At 41.6% G+C, this 19,468-nt stretch overlaps 9 protein-coding genes and 1 non-coding gene across 15 annotated transcripts; all 10 read right to left on the reverse strand.

The window, feature by feature from the left end:
- Positions 1-21: 21 nt before the first annotated feature.
- LOC145709858 (dnaJ homolog subfamily C member 8-like) lies at positions 22-1,441 on the reverse strand. The gene is made up of 5 exons (XM_081787560.1): positions 1,377-1,441; positions 1,072-1,276; positions 798-1,022; positions 537-695; positions 22-489 (listed from the first exon to the last, which is right to left on the reverse strand). Exons 1-5 carry the CDS (start codon positions 1,421-1,423, stop codon positions 397-399), a joined length of 729 nt encoding a protein of 242 aa, XP_081643686.1. The 5' UTR covers positions 1,424-1,441; the 3' UTR covers positions 22-396.
- A 149-nt stretch (positions 1,442-1,590) lies between these two features.
- Positions 1,591-6,457, reverse strand: LOC145706944 (dnaJ homolog subfamily C member 21-like). 5 transcript variants are annotated; one of them, XR_014134720.1, is made up of 8 exons: positions 6,236-6,456; positions 6,027-6,155; positions 5,784-5,983; positions 4,966-5,740; positions 4,856-4,924; positions 2,112-2,231; positions 1,902-2,069; positions 1,591-1,833 (listed from the first exon to the last, which is right to left on the reverse strand). XR_014134720.1 is itself a non-coding variant. In XM_081784401.1 (6 exons), exons 1-6 carry the CDS (start codon positions 6,413-6,415, stop codon positions 2,366-2,368), a joined length of 1,416 nt encoding a protein of 471 aa, XP_081640527.1. In that variant the 5' UTR covers positions 6,416-6,457; the 3' UTR covers positions 2,264-2,365. The 5 variants fall into 5 exon arrangements, 2 of the variants coding, with proteins under 2 accessions (XP_081640527.1, XP_081640528.1); XR_014134719.1 differs by having other exon boundaries at positions 1,591-1,859; XR_014134721.1 differs by having other exon boundaries at positions 1,591-1,859; positions 6,027-6,158; positions 6,236-6,376.
- An 81-nt stretch (positions 6,458-6,538) lies between these two features.
- On the reverse strand, positions 6,539-8,062 carry LOC145708266 (uncharacterized). The gene is made up of 6 exons (XM_081785920.1): positions 7,640-8,062; positions 7,467-7,599; positions 7,276-7,421; positions 7,047-7,234; positions 6,767-7,004; positions 6,539-6,726 (listed from the first exon to the last, which is right to left on the reverse strand). Exons 1-6 carry the CDS (start codon positions 7,728-7,730, stop codon positions 6,539-6,541), a joined length of 984 nt encoding a protein of 327 aa, XP_081642046.1. The 5' UTR covers positions 7,731-8,062.
- A 60-nt stretch (positions 8,063-8,122) lies between these two features.
- Positions 8,123-8,195, reverse strand: TRNAT-UGU (transfer RNA threonine (anticodon UGU)). The gene has a single exon. It is a non-coding gene; the product is annotated as a tRNA-Thr (tRNA).
- A 40-nt stretch (positions 8,196-8,235) lies between these two features.
- On the reverse strand, positions 8,236-9,511 carry LOC145710186 (splicing factor C9orf78-like). Its single transcript, XM_081787888.1, has 5 exons — positions 9,050-9,511; positions 8,840-9,002; positions 8,646-8,788; positions 8,481-8,603; positions 8,236-8,441 (listed from the first exon to the last, which is right to left on the reverse strand). Exons 1-5 carry the CDS (start codon positions 9,503-9,505, stop codon positions 8,331-8,333), a joined length of 996 nt encoding a protein of 331 aa, XP_081644014.1. The 5' UTR covers positions 9,506-9,511; the 3' UTR covers positions 8,236-8,330.
- A 26-nt stretch (positions 9,512-9,537) lies between these two features.
- LOC145710185 (NF-kappa-B inhibitor-like protein 1) lies at positions 9,538-10,925 on the reverse strand. Its single transcript, XM_081787887.1, has 5 exons — positions 10,685-10,925; positions 10,254-10,644; positions 9,983-10,206; positions 9,810-9,939; positions 9,538-9,767 (listed from the first exon to the last, which is right to left on the reverse strand). Exons 1-5 carry the CDS (start codon positions 10,916-10,918, stop codon positions 9,553-9,555), a joined length of 1,194 nt encoding a protein of 397 aa, XP_081644013.1. The 5' UTR covers positions 10,919-10,925; the 3' UTR covers positions 9,538-9,552.
- A 20-nt stretch (positions 10,926-10,945) lies between these two features.
- Positions 10,946-12,296, reverse strand: LOC145710187 (regulator of nonsense transcripts 3A-like). 2 transcript variants are annotated; one of them, XM_081787889.1, is made up of 6 exons: positions 12,058-12,296; positions 11,928-12,013; positions 11,775-11,888; positions 11,641-11,729; positions 11,214-11,596; positions 10,946-11,169 (listed from the first exon to the last, which is right to left on the reverse strand). In XM_081787889.1, the coding sequence occupies exons 1-6, from the start codon at positions 12,248-12,250 to the stop codon at positions 11,054-11,056; spliced, it is 981 nt and encodes a 326-aa protein (XP_081644015.1). In that variant the 5' UTR covers positions 12,251-12,296; the 3' UTR covers positions 10,946-11,053. The 2 variants fall into 2 exon arrangements, with proteins under 2 accessions (XP_081644015.1, XP_081644016.1); XM_081787890.1 differs by having other exon boundaries at positions 11,217-11,596; positions 12,058-12,295.
- An 8-nt stretch (positions 12,297-12,304) lies between these two features.
- On the reverse strand, positions 12,305-15,703 carry LOC145710184 (pre-rRNA 2'-O-ribose RNA methyltransferase FTSJ3-like). Its single transcript, XM_081787886.1, has 8 exons — positions 15,612-15,703; positions 15,461-15,566; positions 15,287-15,414; positions 13,661-15,180; positions 13,546-13,618; positions 12,804-13,002; positions 12,500-12,688; positions 12,305-12,456 (listed from the first exon to the last, which is right to left on the reverse strand). Exons 1-8 carry the CDS (start codon positions 15,683-15,685, stop codon positions 12,331-12,333), a joined length of 2,415 nt encoding a protein of 804 aa, XP_081644012.1. The 5' UTR covers positions 15,686-15,703; the 3' UTR covers positions 12,305-12,330.
- Positions 15,704-15,735: 32 nt separating this feature from the next.
- Positions 15,736-17,460, reverse strand: LOC145710585 (cleavage stimulation factor subunit 1-like). Its single transcript, XM_081788356.1, has 9 exons — positions 17,335-17,460; positions 17,148-17,288; positions 16,962-17,103; positions 16,614-16,918; positions 16,458-16,572; positions 16,315-16,416; positions 16,073-16,269; positions 15,913-16,027; positions 15,736-15,871 (listed from the first exon to the last, which is right to left on the reverse strand). The coding sequence occupies exons 1-9, from the start codon at positions 17,435-17,437 to the stop codon at positions 15,805-15,807; spliced, it is 1,287 nt and encodes a 428-aa protein (XP_081644482.1). The 5' UTR covers positions 17,438-17,460; the 3' UTR covers positions 15,736-15,804.
- Positions 17,461-17,465: 5 nt separating this feature from the next.
- LOC145710584 (uncharacterized) lies at positions 17,466-19,461 on the reverse strand. The gene is made up of 8 exons (XM_081788355.1): positions 19,323-19,461; positions 19,044-19,274; positions 18,924-19,002; positions 18,420-18,879; positions 18,175-18,377; positions 17,898-18,117; positions 17,767-17,854; positions 17,466-17,722 (listed from the first exon to the last, which is right to left on the reverse strand). The coding sequence occupies exons 1-8, from the start codon at positions 19,423-19,425 to the stop codon at positions 17,589-17,591; spliced, it is 1,518 nt and encodes a 505-aa protein (XP_081644481.1). The 5' UTR covers positions 19,426-19,461; the 3' UTR covers positions 17,466-17,588.
- Between the last annotated feature and the right edge of the window lie 7 nt (positions 19,462-19,468).

Below are 19,468 nucleotides of genomic sequence, written 5' to 3' on the forward strand. Positions count from 1 at the left end.
GTGAAAGTTCCTTTAGGACACTTCACAACACATACTCTGCTAATAATTCAAAAATCCAGGAGCATCATTATTTTTGCATTATGGTCTGAATTTTTTATTCTACGCGAGTGAGTGAAAACGTGCAGCGCAAATCCCGGCAGCGCTTGACGAGATCAAAAAATAATTGTTGATTACGCTTGCCACTATCGATTTTGGTTTTATAAGTTTAATTATTGGATCAATGGAATTGGTCGAAAACGCGCTTGGGCCATCTCAACGTAGGAGCAGCTCTACAAGAGAGATCACTTCTCTAGAAACAAAATTTAACCACGGAAATTGAATTATCCGAAAAAAAAGTTAATTATTGTGAAAAATGGCAGGAGAACGAACTATTTTAGACGAATCTGTCGAGAGTTTTTAGCGTTTTTCAATTTTTTGTTTAGGCGGTTTAAAAGTTCCACGCATGCTCTTCGATTTCTTCTTTTTGTCTTTTTGGAAGGAGTTCCAGCTCTACATGAATAAATTGATTTCATTGATTTTAGTCATCAAAAACTTACGTCAGTTCGCTTTTGCCTGGTCGACTCAAAGTTGCGTTTGAATTCTTGAGCTTTCTTCAGTTCGTTTTCTTCTGCTCTTTCGACTTCGGCGGCTCTGTTTCTCATTTCAGACTCTCTATTCGCAATTTCGTGCTTTAGACGCTCCAAATCGGCAAATAGCTACAACTTCTTATTACGAAAGGATCTTTTCAATCAAATAAAATTTACAAGCGCGTGCGATAAAAGCACAGAACGCGTTATTTTTTTCGTTTGAAAACAGACCTTGACTGTTTTCTTGTGAAGTTCCTGCTTATAAACGTTGGGATCATCTTCGGGGATAATAACTGCTTTTCCTTTTTGACGCATATCTTTGCGCTTAGCAGCGATTTCGTCATCGAGCGTTCGTTTCGCGTTTTTGACCACGTTTTCGCAGGTTTCACGCTTCTCGGGATCCGAAAGGGTTTCCCAGGCGGCCTTGACTGCGTCGAAGGCGCGTTGCGCCAGTTCCTTGATTCGATTCAGAATTAGATAAACTCGTAAATCGAGTTTTTATCACCTTTTGCTCTGGGTTTTTATCAGGATGGGTGAGAATAGACAGCTTGCGGAACTGCTTTCGGGCCGCGTCAAGGTCAACATCGTAACTGATCATCAGTACCGCGTACGGGTTCAGATTGCCGTACTTAGAGCCAGGCTTCGTCAGCCGCTTTATTTGCTGCTCTTTGGTAAGAACGGAATCGCGCTTCTCGACTTCGCGGATTTCGCTAAATACCGCCACATGAGCGTTTTGTCGATAGTAATTTTATATGCGGCGGCATGTTTAGCACAGGCCACGTAAAATTATCATTTTCAATCGAGATTTACCTCATAAAAGAGCTAACCGCCGCGTCTACATTGCTCCCACTCGCCATTCTAAAACGTCAAACAATGTCAACTCGTTTATCTGTCTTCGTTGATATCAAAATAATGGCTTCGATAAACATTTGCAACCCCAGAATACTCCTTCGGAGCTATTTGTTTTACAACTTCACTGAGTCTAAGCTGTCCTGTAAAATGAAGAGTCTCACTGAAAAACATATTCGAAAACAAAGAAAGTCCCTTTATTTTCAGGCTAAAAATTAAGTCAGCACTGGCGGTGAATCTATCGCGTCCTTTCAAAAAGCTGGATTTTTTCTTCAATCGTCGATATTTAGGCGTTCTTCAATTTCCTTCTCAGTATCTTTGACCTTCTGCTGAAGCTCGGCATTGTTGCCCGCCCGAAGAAATGCCAACGAATGAAGGTTTTTAATCTCTCTCTGACATCCCCGAATCGTCCCGGACACTTTGATCGTCTTTATTATTACACTCCTGGGAAACCGATATTGGACGCTTGTTTCTTACGAATATCACCTTGATCCCTTGCTGCCATGTTCTAGCGCTGTCACAAACGGCAAAGCACATCTTAGATTGACGAGCTCTTGCGTTCGAACCGTAACCACTGCCAAATTCGTCCAGCAATTGACGTATTTCACTCTTAAATTTCCCTCCACCGCACTCGAGTTCATCCCAAGGACATTCCTAGCTCTCGTTAGCCATATTTTTAAGTTTACTTGATCGTACCTGAGTGCTTTAATAATCGCCTCGCGCAATGTGTTTGGCGTCAGATAAACTCCACAGTACTGATTTCCTGGTGTGCGTAATTCCAACAACAGGCTCCGATTTTTGTAGCGAACCATTTATCTGAATAATAAGTAACTGAGACAAACGTCAGATAAAATTCGACTTATGTCGAAGGATTTTTGCTTCCACCGCACAAATATCTTGGATAAACGTTGAAAACAGCAAAGTATACAGTTTACTGCATCAAAGAGAGTTTACTTCTTTTTTCCTTTCTTAGATTTTGTCTGAGGCACTGTCTTGATTTCAGCATGTCCCGTCTAAAAATATTATACCAGTCACTTCATAAAGAGAAACTTAAGAGTCGGAGCCATGGAAGTCGATATGTAAGTAAAAGTCCCAAGATTCGAATTAGAATAAGCCCAGCGGTTCTTGACGCACAAATAGAGATGGATGTACAAAAATTGTGCTAGTCCGCAGATGTAGATCGCAGCTGTTAGTTAAAACACCGACGGTTATGGAGATGAGTCTAAAGAATCCCATATATAACTGGCAGTATTCGAAGAGAGCCGAATCAATATCCATTTTATTGATTTCGTAAATCATAACTGAAGTTTTCAAAATTCTTAAATTTCATTTATTTTTTTCGGCAGGCTACTATTATTATGCTGAGCTTGAAATGCGAAGGGTATAATCAAGCTCTCACAATACACTGAAAACCATTTAGAACAGAAGAAACTGGCGAAGAACATGAGAGACAAATCATTTACGCCGAAATATTGTTTTATGAAAGTGTCAATTTAATTAACGATGAAAAGTACAAAGGATAAATTGAACTATCAAAGGTTCCGTTTACGACCAGCTCGCTTTGCTGTAACCTATATTTGCTTTATAGAGAATTCAAAAAAAGACATATTCGTAAAAGGAATCGCTCCCCGATTCGTGTCAGATTAGGACTTTATAATCGGCAGATTAATATTCATTATCAACAATCATTATCAAGTCCAAAAAGCTCAGCAATAGCATCTTCATTATGGCTTCTGTTTAAAGTATTGATTATACTGTGTGCGTTAACATCCCATTCCACGAACGTCCGCTACATTTCCGATAATGTAGCGCACCTCCTTATAACCTGCGCATTCTTCTCGACTAAAGCCCAGCTTTACTATGGAAGTCTCCGCAAATATTTAAGCTTATTAAAATCGTAAACAAAAAGCTGAAACTATTAAAGATTCACTTCATAGGCTCAATAGAAAAGTACCTAATGATCCACAAACCGATGAAATACAAGAGGTTCACCAGCATGCGCGATCAATACGCGTACATTTGGTAACAAAGGGAAACTTTTCAATTAAAATGCTCCAATCTAGCTTTTCTGTTTCGTGGTTTATTTTCTTCATGGCTTATGTTTTATCGATACGATTCTCGGGCTACAAGATGAAAATTCATTGTCTCTCGGCATCGCTGTGCACTTATTGTGCTCAGTTAGAGCACCCTAAGGAAGGCGCGAAAAAGGATTAAATATATATCATTAGGGATTTTTGCTCGCACCCTTGTTAAGTTTCATTTGGCCTTTGTTGTTTCGTACTTTACGATCAGTATAGGAATTCCATTTAGTTTGGAGTTCTTAATCAATTTCATATCGCTACAGAAATTGAAGGATGCAGTCTTCCGCAAAATTTCAGCCCATGCGGAGGAAACTGACACACTCAAACGGATATTGACACGGGTTAAATAGTGTCCAGTAGGATTCCATTTAGAACAAAATTAACCCCTCATCGGACCACCTATCCAAATGATAAGGTAAACGAAGATATAAGGGCTAACTTTCAAAGAACATCTTTCCGGAGTAATGTCTCCAAAACAAACCTGGAGCAAATTGACGACCAGCAATCAGCCTTGGTTCTGACTCCTTAGTTGCCTAACTCTAATTAATATTCAAAAACCAAGAAAAAGAAGTAATGATAACAGAACAAGAGATGACGATGATCAAGTGTCTTGAGATGACAATAATTGGAAAATGCTTATTTCTTTTCATGCCAGAGCTAATCGTATTCATTTTCAATTTGATGCCGGAAGTCATCTCGATGAGAAACTACAAGATTATGATTCTTGTTACGATTGTTCAAATTATGAAGTCGTTCGCAACGATTCACGATTTTTGGATACATTTCTGCTGCTTACCGAAATTTAGAAATGAGCTCAAGAAGGAGTTTTAATTCTTTTTGATATTAAATTTATGGACAGAAACGTCTTCAACTCTCAGGAGAAAATTTTGCTAGGGAAGCAAACGTTCACAGACAACGAAGAAAATGTTAAATCCGTGATGAGAGTGGAGAAGTCGCAAGCACCAGGATTAAATCCTCGACGACGGCCCTCGAGGAACTCTGTCAATTCCAACTTTTCCGCACCTTACTCATCACTATCAAATATTCATGACGAGTCCCTAAAACGTGCCTACTCTGACGATCCATCCAACATAATCAAATGCGAGATGGCAATCAGAAGACAATCGCTGAGAACTTCTTCGCTAAGACGCGGTTTACCGCTTGTTTATGCTGATAACTCGAGCCATACACCAGAATAAGTTATATTTAATAATTTATGCGTTAACAAACTTAAAACCGCGTCTGAGACGAGCGTACACTGGAACAAGTATTTAATATAACCAGAAAAACAAAACCGAAGAGAGACCCTGCTGAATATTTCTGCACATATTTAAAAGATAAAATACATAAAACTGATACCTCTTTAATATGCTTGAAAAGCTGTGTTCTGGACGGAAACTCTTCTTTGCACAGTTTGCATGAAGGAATCTAAGTAATCATTAACTCTAGCTCGTGAAGACCGTTCAAACCTCATTTGCTTTCTCCGCTTCTTTGCGTTTTGCAGCCTCTTCTTGTCTTTGCTTTTCTCTCAGTCTTCTCTTTTCTTTGGCGGAGAGTTTCTTTTCTGGTGGGGATTTCGGTGTAGTTTCTTCTTCATCCTTGACGGAAGAGCGCGTGTCGACGTTAACGATTGTGTCCTCTTCTTCTTGCTCACTTGTCTCGTTAAGCTGTGCTTGCATTTCTTTTTGCCGCTGCTTCAGCTTTTTCTTCGCTTTTTTCGATAACTTTGGTGCAAAAATCTCTTCTTCCGATGGTAATTCCTCTGATTCTTGGAAAACTGTCGCTTCCTCCAACTTCTTGGCGAGTAATTCTTCGTCACGCAGCATCTCTTCTCTTATCTTTTCCTTTTGTTCTTCGGTCATGTTGTTTATCAAATCCTCTTCGTTGTCTCCGAGTTCCTCTGAGTAATAAGATTCCGTTTCGCTCTCAGACCCATAAAGCTCTCTTTCGAGTCTAGCCAGTTCATCCGCTTCTGCTTGGATTCTCTCCTTGTTTTCTTGTTCATATTGTGCCGCTTTCAGTAGGTCCTGGTGCAGCTTCTCGGCTTTTTTCTTCGCCGCTTTCTCTTCAATCTCTTTTTGGCGATCGGCAAGCTTCTCTCGATATTTTTGAACTCGTGGATCTTTGCGGCGGATCCAATCGACGACTGCCTGGACTTCCTTAGAGCGTTCTTTCCGAGCTTGTTCCGTTTTCTTGTTGTTCTCTTGCTCCATTTTTCGCTTCACCCAACGATTGGGTGCTTCTCTAAACGAAATTAAAATTTGCAATAACAGATATTAGTCTCCACCTGGTGTCCCACTCTTCCTCCCAGACATAAGACTTTTTCGTCGCAAACGACGACCAAAATCCGTAGAATTCGCTGACAACCCACTCGACATCTGTCTCACTGTCACCAAATTGAGGATAGTCTTCGTCGTCGGCATTCATAAAAGTATAATCTTCTTCTGATAAGTCTTTGAATAGTTTCTGGTATACAGCATAAAAGCCCTGAACATTCGAACTTGATAAGCAGAAAATAAGACCAAAATACCTTTTCATCGTCGCCGTAACCCTGAAAGCATGAAAGAGAGCAATACGGTGCCAGGTTAACTTCTTTGTCTTCATAAGCACCCGACTTCATCAGAAGCGCTTCTTTGTGCTTGTCGTACCATGCTCTTTCCTACTAAACGTTGTACTTTATGAAAACGAATAAATACACTTAAGGCGCTTCCAAAGCACGATAGAATAAAAATTAACTACCTGAGGATCGGAAAGCGTCGCATAAGCCGTCTGGACCTCTCGAAACTGTGCTGCTGCTGCTTCCTCATTCCCTTGATTTTTGTCCGGGTGAAACTTCAGCGCTAATTTTCTATACGTCTTCTTGATTTGAGCATCGTCAGCATCTTCCTCGAGCCCAAGGACTTCATAATGGCAACGCATAAGCCAAACTAATCTACAAAGGAAGCATCAATCATCCGATATGATTCAACAATTATCGTTAAAATAGTGTATCAATGGCAAGGACATAGTATATGTCGCATAGACGAATACAATCATTTCCGGTCAAGTTTCTTTATTGTAACTCAATGAGGATGCACAAGAACTCTTAGCAGTAGCGTAATTCCAAGGAAACACAAAGTCTGACTGTTCTTGCAGCAGATCAGGTCGAGTTAATAGAACGAATTCTTTGTAGTATTTTCGTAGCGAATCTCGCTCCGCTTCAAGGCATCTGCAAACTTGAATGATCCGCTCTAAGGATGAAATAAGATAGGCGGGTGAATTAGAGCACACCGTTTTCATTGAGAGACTTCTCAAGTTCTGCTTCGAGTTGTTTTACTTTGTGCCGATGCTCATTTCTTTCTGCATCAAAGTCAGCAGATTGCCACGAGAAAACTTCTTGGAATTTTTCGCGGGCGTTTTCTGCTGCATCCTGAATGTGCGCTTTGAAAACTTTTCTGTCTTTTTGACTTTGATGTTTTAGAAGATCTATGTCTGTTTTTGTTCGGCGAATCATCCCGAGGAAATTACTCTGAACAAATCTTAAGCTTGCGGTGAACTGGAATAATAATACCATTTTTGACATGTTCTCGCTTTTCATAAGCTGAAGTGTTTCTTTGTGTAGCTCCAGCTGCTCGTATTTGATTCGTTCTCTTTCCTTTTCGAATTCTTTACCGCTAATTTCTTTTTGTTCTTTTAGTTTCAGATCGAGTTCGATTTGGAACTGCGAAGTCTTGGCATCGACTGCGTTGGCGATTTGCTCTAAGGACTCGCTATTTATCGAAATTTGAGGAGACAAAAACCTTGCAAGCTGTTTCGAAGCTTTTGCATTTCTTGCTCACACTCAAGTCGAATTCCGGCGGCTCTTTCTTCAAACTTAGTTTCTTGTGCAATGTACGCAGCATTAATCTCATTCTTGCTGTCCTCCTGGTCTTTCTTCCGCAATATCCTGCAAATTAAAAAAACGGGAGGACCTTAACTTGAGGTTATCTACCTGTAGCGCTCCTCTAGCAGCTCGATATCTCGTTTGTGCTCTTCCTCGAGTTCAGATCGGAAGGAATCATTTAGCTTTTTGCCAAGTTTCAAAATTGAAACATGCGTTGCTTGTTTCGTAAAGCTTCCCCAATCTAGAGGCTACATATAATCCAAAAAGGCTCAAATGTGAACCTTTAATAATCGGGGGCGATTGGTCAAGTTTGTTCCGCTCAAGCTTGCGCAAAAGTTCCAAATCTCGAGTATCTCTCTGCGGTAGGCCCATCACCAACAAGTGGACCTTTGTGTATTCCCTTGGCGAAACTGAAGCCGACTGCGGCTTTTTTGATTTTCCATAAGAATAAGATAAAGCTCCTTTGAGGAGACAATCGGTCGACTCAAATAATCTCAAATTTGCATTATGGAGAAAAACGTGAAACGGATCACGACACAGCTACGACCTTAGACTTTCCATTGTCACGCCCAAGAATGCTTGCACGTAAGAAGTTTCAACAAACAGAGCAATAAAAAAAATTAATTTGATTTTATGACCAAAGGTGATTTTTTGAAGAAATTCCGGCACAGGGGGCTCACAGAAGTAAGCCGACGAAACGCGGTCCGGTTAACCTTTAATTCTGGGGCAGATTAAGTTCCAAAAGCGCTGAAAATCAAAACGAATGCCTCCTAGCGGAATCGAACCACCGACCCCTGGTTTACAAGACCAGTGCTCTAACCACTGAGCTAAGGAGGCTTCGATCGAGCCACAACAAAAGATTTTTATAAACAATCAATGCCAGTTTCCAAGGTATCCTTTATTTTCAAAAAGCAGTATAAATTGATGATTATTGCAGAAGATATGGGAAACAGAAAGAATACAAAGCGACGTTCATATCCTATGGCCAGTAGTATCGACGGATCGCTCAACGTCTGCGCCTTCTGTGAGTCGGAATCGTTTGTAAATCTCTTTGTCGACCTCGCTAACTGGTTCGTCCGCGTTCTGAAATCGATAAAAAATGGCAACGAAAAAGGAACTGACCCTGTCGCCTCCATGAACCCCTCCAACGACCTTCTCCTCGCCGTACACGCCCTCTCTTGTTTTCGATTTCCATTCTCCTGTCTGCGTTCTAATTTTCTTGACAGCATCTGTTTCCACTTCTTCCTAAACGAATATAAAGCGGTTGCTTTATTTTTGGCAACGAACCCCTTTGTAGAAGCGCATGTGTTGCGAGTAGAACTGATCAGTGAATTCGTTCCCACCGCGGTTGACAGCTGCGTCTCTCGCATACGACCTCTCAAGAGACTTGTCCGAGGAGGCTTCTTTTTCGTCTTTGATAAACTTATCCACTAGAAGTAAATTGATAAGTCACAAATGTCAAAGATACTCTGAAGTTTTACCGAGAAGTCTTTTCGCCGCCTCGGTGCGCTCGATGTTTTGGAGTTTATTGCTCACGCCGAGATCCACTTCTGGTATTCCTGTTAGCATCTGAGCGGAGAGCAAGCCATCCTCGCGCAGATGCTTTGAAGTTGCTCGATATTTTTCAGGGATTTCGTAGAGGAACTGAAAATCAAGTTTCAGTCGAAAATGATAGATAAAGAAGGACCTACCTTAGGGTCAACAATATCTTCCAATCGCAAGTTTTGATTCATTGCTTCCTTCGTCGCGGATTCTACCCCTCTTCTCTTCAGGATTTCCGATTCGATAAACTTGTTCATTTCCTCTTCCTCATCTCGAATTTTCTTCTCCGTCTTGAACGTTGACGATATTTGAGTAACATCTTTTTCGTTTGCGCCCAATCGTTTTTCTCTTACTTGGGTGAGTCCTCCGCCAGATTTCATTTTGTATGGATCATTTGGATCTTCGAATCGGGGCGTTTTTGTCCCTTTTGCGAGAGACTCTGCGTTAACACCGGCAGTTTTCTTCTTGAATTCTCGCTTTAATTTTGCTAATTCGAGGCCATTTTCAACTTCGGAAGGTTCGTTATTTTTGTCATCTGTGTCCTCTTCGTTGTCTTCTACTCGTCTTTTACGAAAATTTCTTTTCGATTTCGGTTTGTTAAACATTCTTAACACACTTCATTAAAATTTTATACCAATTTATCGTTGCAGATTTATGCGTAGTCACATTTCTCCAGAGCCTTATTGAGAGCTTGGGATAAGTGCTGAACAGTAATGAGAATTTTGTCTTTGTCTTTCGGTTCCAGTCGCCCGCCAGTTCTCTGCGCAAATTTATCAGGATGCCAAATAAGCTGCTGTCGATGGATAATCTTTCTATACTTTTGTGGCTCAGTAAGCGGGGCATCAGCAAGCATAACTTCGACCATATCTAAATTGAATTTTAGTATTCTCGTTCGTTGAGCTTTAATACCTTGAATCGTCCCGTCGCATGGCCAGGGAATATCTTGATAAGCGAGAATGTCTTCACCCTTTCGCATAGCCTCCACTTTCTGAGTGTAGTCTTCTTTCTGTTTGATTTTCTTTTCTTCTTTTGCAGCTTCCTAATTTGAAATGAATGCACTTGAAAAATAAAACTCTTTTTACCTGCGCCCTAATGTAATTGTCAACTCGTCGTTTCTTGTGGTCGATATACTCAAGTCTCTCGCGTTCTTTTCTGTTCCTTCTTCCTTCTTTTCCTCTCTTATTGGCGCCAATACCACCCGTGGCAGTTCGTTTGGAGCCCGCTCCGGAAATATTCTGCCGGTTAAAGCGTTCTCTTTTCTCGGCGTATTCACGAGCGATTCGGTCGGCCCAATCGTCGAAAGTTTCTGGAAAATAAGTGTGAAGACTTGCCATTGAAGAGACTTGAGATTACCTTTTATTTCTTCTTTGAGCCATTCTGTTTGTTGGAATAAAATGTCTTCACCGGCGTTATCCTCGTCATTGGCATTCTGCAACTTCTCCGCGAATTCCAATTCTTTCATTTTAAATTCTGCATCTTCCTTTGCCTTCTTCTCTCTTGCAGCTAAGACTTCCTCTCTTTGATCTTCTGCTTCCTTCATTTCTTGTGCAGCTTTCTCTGCTTTCAATTTACCCGCATTGAGCAGATCTTGAGGCGACTCGTTATCATTGTTTTTCAAATAGGCGAGTGCAGGGTTCGCTTTGAAGAATGGAGTCATTACGAGCTTGAAGTTCGCATAATTCTCAGTTCTTGCGCACCACTTCGCTGCGAGATGAGCTGCTGTGTCTCCATTTGTATCGACAAGCTAGAACTGGTTTGACATGAGGCTCATTCTGAGAGTTCACCTTTGGGTCGGCGCCAAAATCAAGCAAAGTCCGAATTATTCCATCGTCTCCAAGAATACCAGCTATATGGAGCACTGTACGACCACGAGCATCAACCCGAAAGTTTAGGTTAGCGTTCTTGTGCCTTTTCAGATACTGCTTTAATTCCAACATTCCAGCATTCTGTACGTATGTGACAATCTTCTTTTCATCGTGCTTTTTCGATGTTATTTTTGAATTTTGACTACGAGGCATTTTCTAAACAATCAAAAGTATTTATTTACTCGGTGAAGAATACATTTTGAACTACAGAAATAAAATCGTGATTCAGGAATATTTTACAAGCATTTAAAATTTAAATTTTAAATATAGTTTAATCACAGTTGTTTTTCAAGAGTTTTCTGGCTTAGCCGAGGCTCTAGCTTCTTTGCGACGAGAGTATCGTCTTGACTGACCTTCGCCGCGAGCTGGCTTGGGTTGAGGTTTTGAATCAACTGGCTTTGAATCTATACGCATAAATTATCGAAAAAATCTAAGTTTGATCAGAAACTACCTGTCTGGGATGCTGGGTCGGCTGAAGTTGACGCTGAAGCTCCCTCCTTCTGTTTTGCAATTCTTGCCTTTCTTTTTTCCTCGAATTCGCGCTTGCGCTTTTCTCGCGCCGCTGTTCTCCCTCCTTTCGGGCCAGACGAGCTTTCTTTTGGTCTATCGTCGTCAATGTTGCCATCAAGTCTGCTTTCTGAATTCCTCTGCTGCCTTGGCTGTCGACCTGATTGTTTATTTTCTTCTGTCTTCCCTTCAATCACATTTTTCTTGCGATCATTGCGCTCACGTTTCTCCCTTTGCTTTTGCCGACGCTCTTCGTCACGACGCTTTTTACGTTCTTCTTTTCGTTTTTCATCGCGGTCCCGACGCTTCGTCTTTTTCTTAGCTCTTTAATTCGAAAGATAAAGTCGATCGTTTTAGTCTGGCTTTACCGAACGAAGTCGATCAGAGGAGTCGACATTGGTTTCTTTCTTTCTTCTTCCTTTGCAGCTGCTTCCTTTAGGTATTCTTCGATGTTTATCTTGAGAAGAGAGCTTTCAATATAAGTAAGATGGAAATAGTTTACCTGTTGAACTTCTGGTTTATCTGCTTCGTAAGCTTCCTTGAACTCTAGATAATCTTCATCGTTTTCGATTGTATCGCATCGTTGGTCCTCTCGTTTCTTTCCTCGCGGGACTAACTACAATCAAGGTAATCCTAACGACTGATAGTCTCATACCGACGAGATCGCGAGCTCCACATTCGCCATGTACTCATTTCCACGCTTATCCTCAAAGATTCGACCATCAAAGTTATCACGAAACTCTTAAAGTAGCGCTCATATATGTTTGATAGTTACTTCAGGATACCTATTACGTCGTCAAAGTTAACGAACTTAATATAAGCTCGGGTTGTGTGAGCAGGGGCAAGGGAGGGATCCGCTTTATGAAATTTGAAGTAATCATGAGGAGGAAGATGGCCTATTATGTCTTTGAGCTCAGCTTCGGTCAAATCAGGCGGCAATCGTCGAATAGTAACCTTTGTTTGCTGTTTCACCACCATTCTAGTATTTCTGTATTTTTGTTGAGGGGTAAAAATGAATGCGAGACACAAAAATATGAGACAGTTGTCAATAAATTTATTTAACGACGTCCAGATCGATGTCCTTTCTTGTTAGCAAGACCTCTTCCACCAGTCGGTCTCTTTCCTGCTCTTCTTTCTGATGCCTTCTGTCCTCGCATATCAGTCTTCATTCTACTGTCCACAACCTTGAAATATTGATTAGAGACGTTTGTCCAATTAATAAGCAACCTTGAATTTTCCTTTCACGCCAGCTGGTCTTGATACTTTCTTGCCGGCGCCAGTCTTGATAGGAACATAAGTAATGTGTTCCTTTTTATTTTCGCGGGAGGCCTTTCCGTATATCCTCTTGATCTGAGCCTGTTTCTCCCTCGAGGAGACATCTTCTTGTGCGAGAACACCTTCTGCTTGCCTCTTGACCTACGAAAACGATAAAAATCGAAAGAGACTGTTAATAATACAGTAAGATTAAAGCTTAACACAAATGTCAATACGATGCTTCAATCTACTTGATTTTCAATGACTGAATTCATACCTTCTCCAGACGCTTCAATTCACGGTTTTTCTTTCGAGCTTTCGCTTCAGCAACCTTTTTGATATTGCGAGCATTGGCTGCCTTTTGCTTCTCCTCGTACCAAGAGACAAGCTTTCCATCTACCTCCGGCAAACGTCGCTTCCTGTGGCGCTTTTCATCGACGGTGAACCAGTCTGGAAGGCCTTCAGGGTCGTTGAAGCTAAAAACAATTTACCCAATATAAAAAGATAGCTAGGGGAAGGTTCATCTAAATGATAATGCCTAACATGATAATGAAGTAAAACTCATTTTCCAAGCGAGTGCTTTCATGCCTAGTTTGAATTCCGACGCGGATAAAAGCGACGCTGATAGCATAGGCTCATCGAGATTTTGAAACTCAACTAGAGCGACTAGAAAATGAGATTTTCAACTTTCATAACTGCTCTTTTCGCGTTGACAACGGCGGCGACCACGCCAAAAGATGTTGCACAGCGAGTAAACAGCGCCATGTCAGGTATTCAAAAGTTGTTGGAAAGAAAAACAAAAAATAAGTTCAAAAACGCGCTGGTGATGGACACTTTGCGACAGGGATGCAAGGTAGAATGATGAATGCTTACGGCGCCCGAAGACTCCGAGCTATCGACGGAGGCTCCGCAGCTTATCGACAACAGCTGTTCGGATAGAACAAAGACAAGCAAATTAGCATGATTGTGTAAAAAACAGTAAGTTTACTTCCCTGCTTCAGACCAATAAAGATCATTACCTGAACTTGTCGTACATCATCTCTTCAAGATCTCTCTTTCGTTTCTTCGATGTTACCATTTCAGTAGCGAGGGCTATAATTCAAATTTACTTTTAAATCAAATTGAGATTTTCACCAAGTTCTTTCGGATTGAGCGGGAACTGCTCTCGCTTTCGATTTTCTTCCTTTTGCTTCTTTTTGAACTCTTTGTCATCGCGTTTCTCCCGGAAAGCACCGATTCGGTCTTCCAATTCTTTGAGTTCCAAAGATTTAGCCAATTCCACATCGCTATCGTCTGAGTCATCACTCGAGGAGTAATCGTCCTCGTCTTCGTCTGATAACTCCTGTAAGCTACTACTTTGAGCCGTGCTTTCATCAACTTCCATCGCGTCCGCGCTTTTCGCCTTGGCTTTTTTTTCCGGTTTATCAGTCTCCTTCATCATCGCCTTCAGATTCGCCTTCTCCAAGTCCTCGTCATCACCAAGACCAGAGAACCATTCACTCTGGCCAAACCACGCTGCAGATTGTTTCTTCTGTTTAACATTTTTGTCTTCCAGATGCTCAATTAGCTCATTGTCTTCCTGATCAGCATCAGCCCCTTCATCAAGGTTGACGAGAGTTTTCTTGAAGTTGAAATTAGCAGGAAGATCATCTTCGTCTCCACTTTCGAGCTCATCAGCATCGGCGACCTTGTCGGCCATTTGTGCGTACTCTTCATCATCTTGGTCGATGACATTTTTGTTGAGTGTCACAAGCTTGAACACTTCTTGATCTTCTGCTTCGTCGAGATGGACAGCATTAGAAAGCAAATCGCGGAGACGACGGAGTCCTTTGAATTTCTTCTTTTTCTTTCGTCTGAGGTCTTTCAACTCGCCCTTGGCGACTTCGAGAGCTTCTTCCTCCATCTTCTTTTCTTCTTCTTCCTCAGAATCAAGTTCTTCTTCCTCGGAATCGCCCTCTTCCATTTCTTCATCTTCCATGCCAAGCGCCGTGCGTAACTTTGTGCGCCACTTCAGAAGTTCTTTGATCTCGCGCACATTCAGAACTTTGATATCTTGCATGTTAATTTTCAGCTCGGTCATGTCAACCTTCTTATCCTTGGCAATAACCGCGTTGTTTTCATGTGCTGGCTCGAGTTCAATTTTATTGATGGCTGCAAGGAATTCTAGAGGCTCATCCGCTTCCAAAAACGCCTGTGAAGAAGCCTTCTTGAAAAGGAGACCGTTATTGTCTTCGTAACCGATGGCCTTCCTCTTCTTGATCTTTTCGAAGTCTCTGAAAGCCACTTTTTTCTGATCAGACTCGATTTGGGTGAGCGCGTGCTTGATGTCGAAGAATTTCGGGTCAATTTTCTGCGGAGCCAAATATCCTTGGCAGACCACGAAGATTTCGGCGGACTCGTTACGAGAAGCAGAGGGCTTTGTCGCGTGGACTTTTTTGAAAAGCTGCTTCAGAACCCAGACGAGTGCATTGTAATCATTAGATCGGAAGACCTTGGTGATGAACCAACCGCCCGGGCGGAGGAAGAATGCAGCCAACTTGCAGGCCCAGAGGGACAACTCAGCCTGAGAGAAGGAATCGATGTGCCAATTTTTACCAACGTTGGGGGCACCGTCGTTGAGAACAACATCAGCTTTCCAATCTCTCAAGTGCTGTCTATATTTGAGCTCGCACGTGAAACACACTTTTTACGTTAAGAATAATTTGATGAACACAATAATAAAATGCTTTCTATGTAGCGTGAAGGAATGAATGAGCTTTCCTGATTTTTGATTTGCATGTGTCTGTCGTAATATCTTCCTGGATCGTGATAACACCAGAGATTGGCTTGATTGGAACTAAATCGACACCAATGATTTTCGATTCGACAGGCATGTGTTGCTTCGCCACCTATAAAAAGCTTTACGGACCGCGCTCAATTCTTTAAAGCGTCTACCTGGCACCAACCACCTGGAGCAGCACATAAATCAATAAGAACACGAGAAGACTGCAAGAACTGGAATTTTCGATTCAGCTGGACAAGCTTGAAAGCGGATCGAGCTCTTTAGAAAATATATATAAAACAGTCCTCTTGAAAAAGAATATACCTGTATCCAACTTCTTTCGCGATAGAGTAGAATTTATCCTTTCGGTTCTTTCCAACCTTGGATTTCTTCGGCATTCTTTACAACTTCTCTGAAGGTTTTTATTTAATGCAATGCCTAGAAACTTTCAAATTCAGTTTAGGCAGTTTGAAATAGAGAAAGGACAGTTACAATGAAGAATTTAATGTCAATTTTTCTAAATACTTGTTGTCTTGTGGTACCAAAATCTGGCACGGAAATCATCGGAGCATGATAAGAACGCACTATAAGCATTATTTGAGAGTAAAAAGAAGGAAACACGGACCTTTGAGTGGGCGAATGCGAGATCATTCGAGCGATAGAGTTGTGACCAAGTGCCAAGAGTTTTCCTCGATCGGCAGTCCTCGAGTTCCACGCGCACATCGAGATGTTTTTCTCGCCTAAAATAGGTATTTACTTCACAAAGACTGATGAGCAAATAATACATGGGAATAGTACGTGCTCTTCTGTGTGGTTGAAGCAAGCATTCGAGCGATGCATGTTTCTTCCTGACAATTCGGCGCCCGTGTACGTTAAAATCGGTCTCCCCGTCGAGATTTCCCAAAGTCTGCAAATCGAATCTTTCCCACTTGACAATAGATATTTTCCATTCTTCGTGAATTGCACACTGCAAACTTCATAGCCTGCAAAATACTGTAATTACGTCAGTAGTGAATAAATCAACTTTCCTTCATGAGCTCTCTCCCACGTAGCTATACACCTGTGACTAACGCCATCCCAAAGTTTTATCGTTCCATCTTTGCTGCTTGAGCAAAACATCTTTGCATCCCTAAAAATTACTCTACAGAGAAAGAAGCGAAAGTACCTTACGTTGAATGGTGTATCGTCGTAATTGGCCCCCTATGATGATCCCTCTGAACTGGTGATGTGAAGCAAGAGGTCGTATGTAAATCATAAAATCGAATCGTTGGATGCTGGGTGCCCACTAAAATAGAATGAGGAATGCATCGTCGCTGACAAGCTTACCGACAAGCCAATCTCCAGATGGATGAAGAGACAAACATCTGATCCATTCTACCTCTTGAATAGTGTGCTGCGCCTTTTTTGCCGAGCTCCTTGACCAGTCAAACACCTTTATCGTATAATCTTTACTTCCCGAGATGAGTTTCTGCTCGAAAGGATGGAATGCCAGAGTGGTTACTTCTTCTAAATGATCGTACAGCGTTCTTATAACTGGATGATCTACAGCGGCAGAGGCATCGCTTTGATTTCCCATATCCATCGGTAAACTTGCTTTCGCAACCATACGCTCCACATCGAGTATTTTAATGCTGAAGATTTTTGTCTATTCCCGATTGGGGGATTATTTCTGACCTTGAGTCAACGCTGCCGGTGGCAACATAAGATCCATCCTTCGTCCAGGCTGCCGCCCTACAGGCACCTTTGTGCGCAGTGACATAGCACGTCTCATAAACACTGGGATCGGGACTCAGGACTCCTCCGACAAGCTCCGATTCTTAAACATTAGATCAATAATTGATTCGATATGAGTTTTTTTACCCAAGTCAAGCCCGTCTGCATCATCCGCCGTATGCAATTTAGTCTTTTCCTCCGGCGGCGATTCTAACTCAATAGTCTGCAGACCAGCTTGAAAAATTTTCATGAGCTGATCGCTGGGAGTTGCTCCCTGGCTCGGTCTAGCTAAATTGTTATAAGGATCTTTTTGAATGAATTTGTCGACGATTACCTTGTTGGGCTAGATTTTTAGAGACTTGAATGTAACCATCAAACTGTAGCTGACCAATAATCAAACGATAAAGTTTGTCTTTATCTTTAACCGGATCACTCATTCTTCATATAGGGATGGTTAAATTTTATTCGAGGCTATTTATATTTATAAGAAAGGAATTTACAAAAATAACAGCAAATAAATTAGAATGACCGATAAAAAGAAGAAATAAAGACATAGTTGGAAAAGGGGGTTGATTTTTCAGGCAGCAGTTATTTGAAAAAGTAAGTCAGGCGATCGTGAAAAGTTCTGCTAAATTCTTGCTTTAGTAAAGTTGGGCTCAAGTTGAGATGGGCACAGATTTCATCGACGCTGAATGCGGAGGTAAGCAGTTCCACTCGTTGGTCTATGTTCAATTTTAGCAGTTGCAGCATTTATTCTGATGAATACCTATTTTTGTCACTGAGTGATCACTTCCCTCAGAAAAACGGTCCCTTTTACGCAGCGCAGGGTATTCCTCGACCAAATAAATATATTCCTTTGAACGTGATTAATTAAGATTATCAAAGCCATAAACTGACCTTTAGCATGGCATGTTGGATGAGATTTCTAACATCGCAGTTTTGAGCGATGGCAGTATGATATTGCAACACATCGCAAAGCATGGGATGCTCATCCTCATCTTCTTCGGAGTAGTCAATTGAAATATCTGAGAAATCGGAGCCCGTCGTTTCAATTGAGCTCTGCGAATGGAATAGTTTTATTCCCCCTAGCGGAGAAGCTGAGCTCTCTCGCTGCATACTTTTTCGATGCTCTCTACATGAATTTATTCGACGTTAACAGTCTTAAGAACATTTTCTTGATGCGAGCCTCTTTCGCGATTTTCTTCTGTCGCTCAAATCACATAGAAATCGAAAGAGGTCATGCGGCGTCACTTTTGTCTTTTTGGAAGACTCTCTTCTCAAACGCGGCTCCAGTGAATGCGGCAGCCACTGGGGTTCTGATGCTCTGACCAATTCGTAGACGGCTATCTCCGATTCCGGGTTTCGAAGAAGCATCGCCTACACTCATGATTAGCTTATAAGTTCACATCGACGAAGAACCTTGTAAAGCTCGTCGAGTTTTTCAGTTGTTCTGTAGCGATTGGAGAATTTAAAGATACGATCTAATCTGCAGACACCAGCGAAACACAAATCGCGAATCGTGAGACACGCTATCTGTGGAGTCATGTCTCGGTGATGCTCGCCACAGATTTTTTTTATATGATTGATGCCGTCGATCCTGCCGATCATCTCTTGAACAGTCAGGTCAGCGTACTCAAGTCGCTGTATCTTCTCGTCGAGCAAAACGGGAACGTGATGGACTCTTACTTCGTTCGGCAGCACAGTTGGCGGGAAAACTCGAAGGTAAATCTCGTTCCTGCCTTCAAGACCGACGGGGATATTAACAAAGCCGTCTTTTCTCAATCCGACGAACATGTTTTCAAGCAGCTGTGGAATGCCGTTGCTTTCATCGTTCTCATTAGCAACGTTCGAAAGCCATTGTTCTTCGTTCTCAATTTTCCTGAGATTCAGAGTCAATGATCGTCTTTTCAAGAGCGTAAGCACCTCATGTCTTCGGCTAGTTTCTTTACAAGAGGTGCAAAAGGACTTGATCTGAAATACTCCGTCGACGGTTCCTCCTCGGCTTATATTTTTGTTAATCTTGGATCCCTCTTTGATTCTTACCGTTCTTATCATAATCCCATTTTAATATGAAGCCAAAATTGAATTTGAATTGATAACGAGTGTAACGAGCGTTATTCTCGACCATAACTGGACAGTTGATGATTTTATACTGGGATGCTTTGCCCTCTTCATCTTCTAGGCTTGTCCGCAGAGTTATAACTTTTCCCATGAGTTCATCCTTTGGAATCAGCAATTTCTTGGAGAAAGTTTGCAGTGGTTGAGGAAAGGATCCTAAATTTATTTAAAAAAAAACCTCCTTATAAGATGGCCGAAGCGAACCTTCAGGATAGGTGTATTCGATAATAGCACCCTTCGTCTCATGAAAGCGAGCATAGAAAATGGAAACCAGGGGTATATTCTGCACGTACTCCGCAAAAATCATTTCTACGACCGCTATTCTTCAATCATCTCAATCTACAGAAGTT

The sequence above is a fragment of the Oikopleura dioica genome, chromosome XSR (assembly GCF_907165135.1).
Source record: "Oikopleura dioica chromosome XSR, OKI2018_I68_1.0, whole genome shotgun sequence".
In the NCBI taxonomy this organism is placed as follows: Eukaryota; Metazoa; Chordata; class Appendicularia; order Copelata; family Oikopleuridae; genus Oikopleura; species Oikopleura dioica.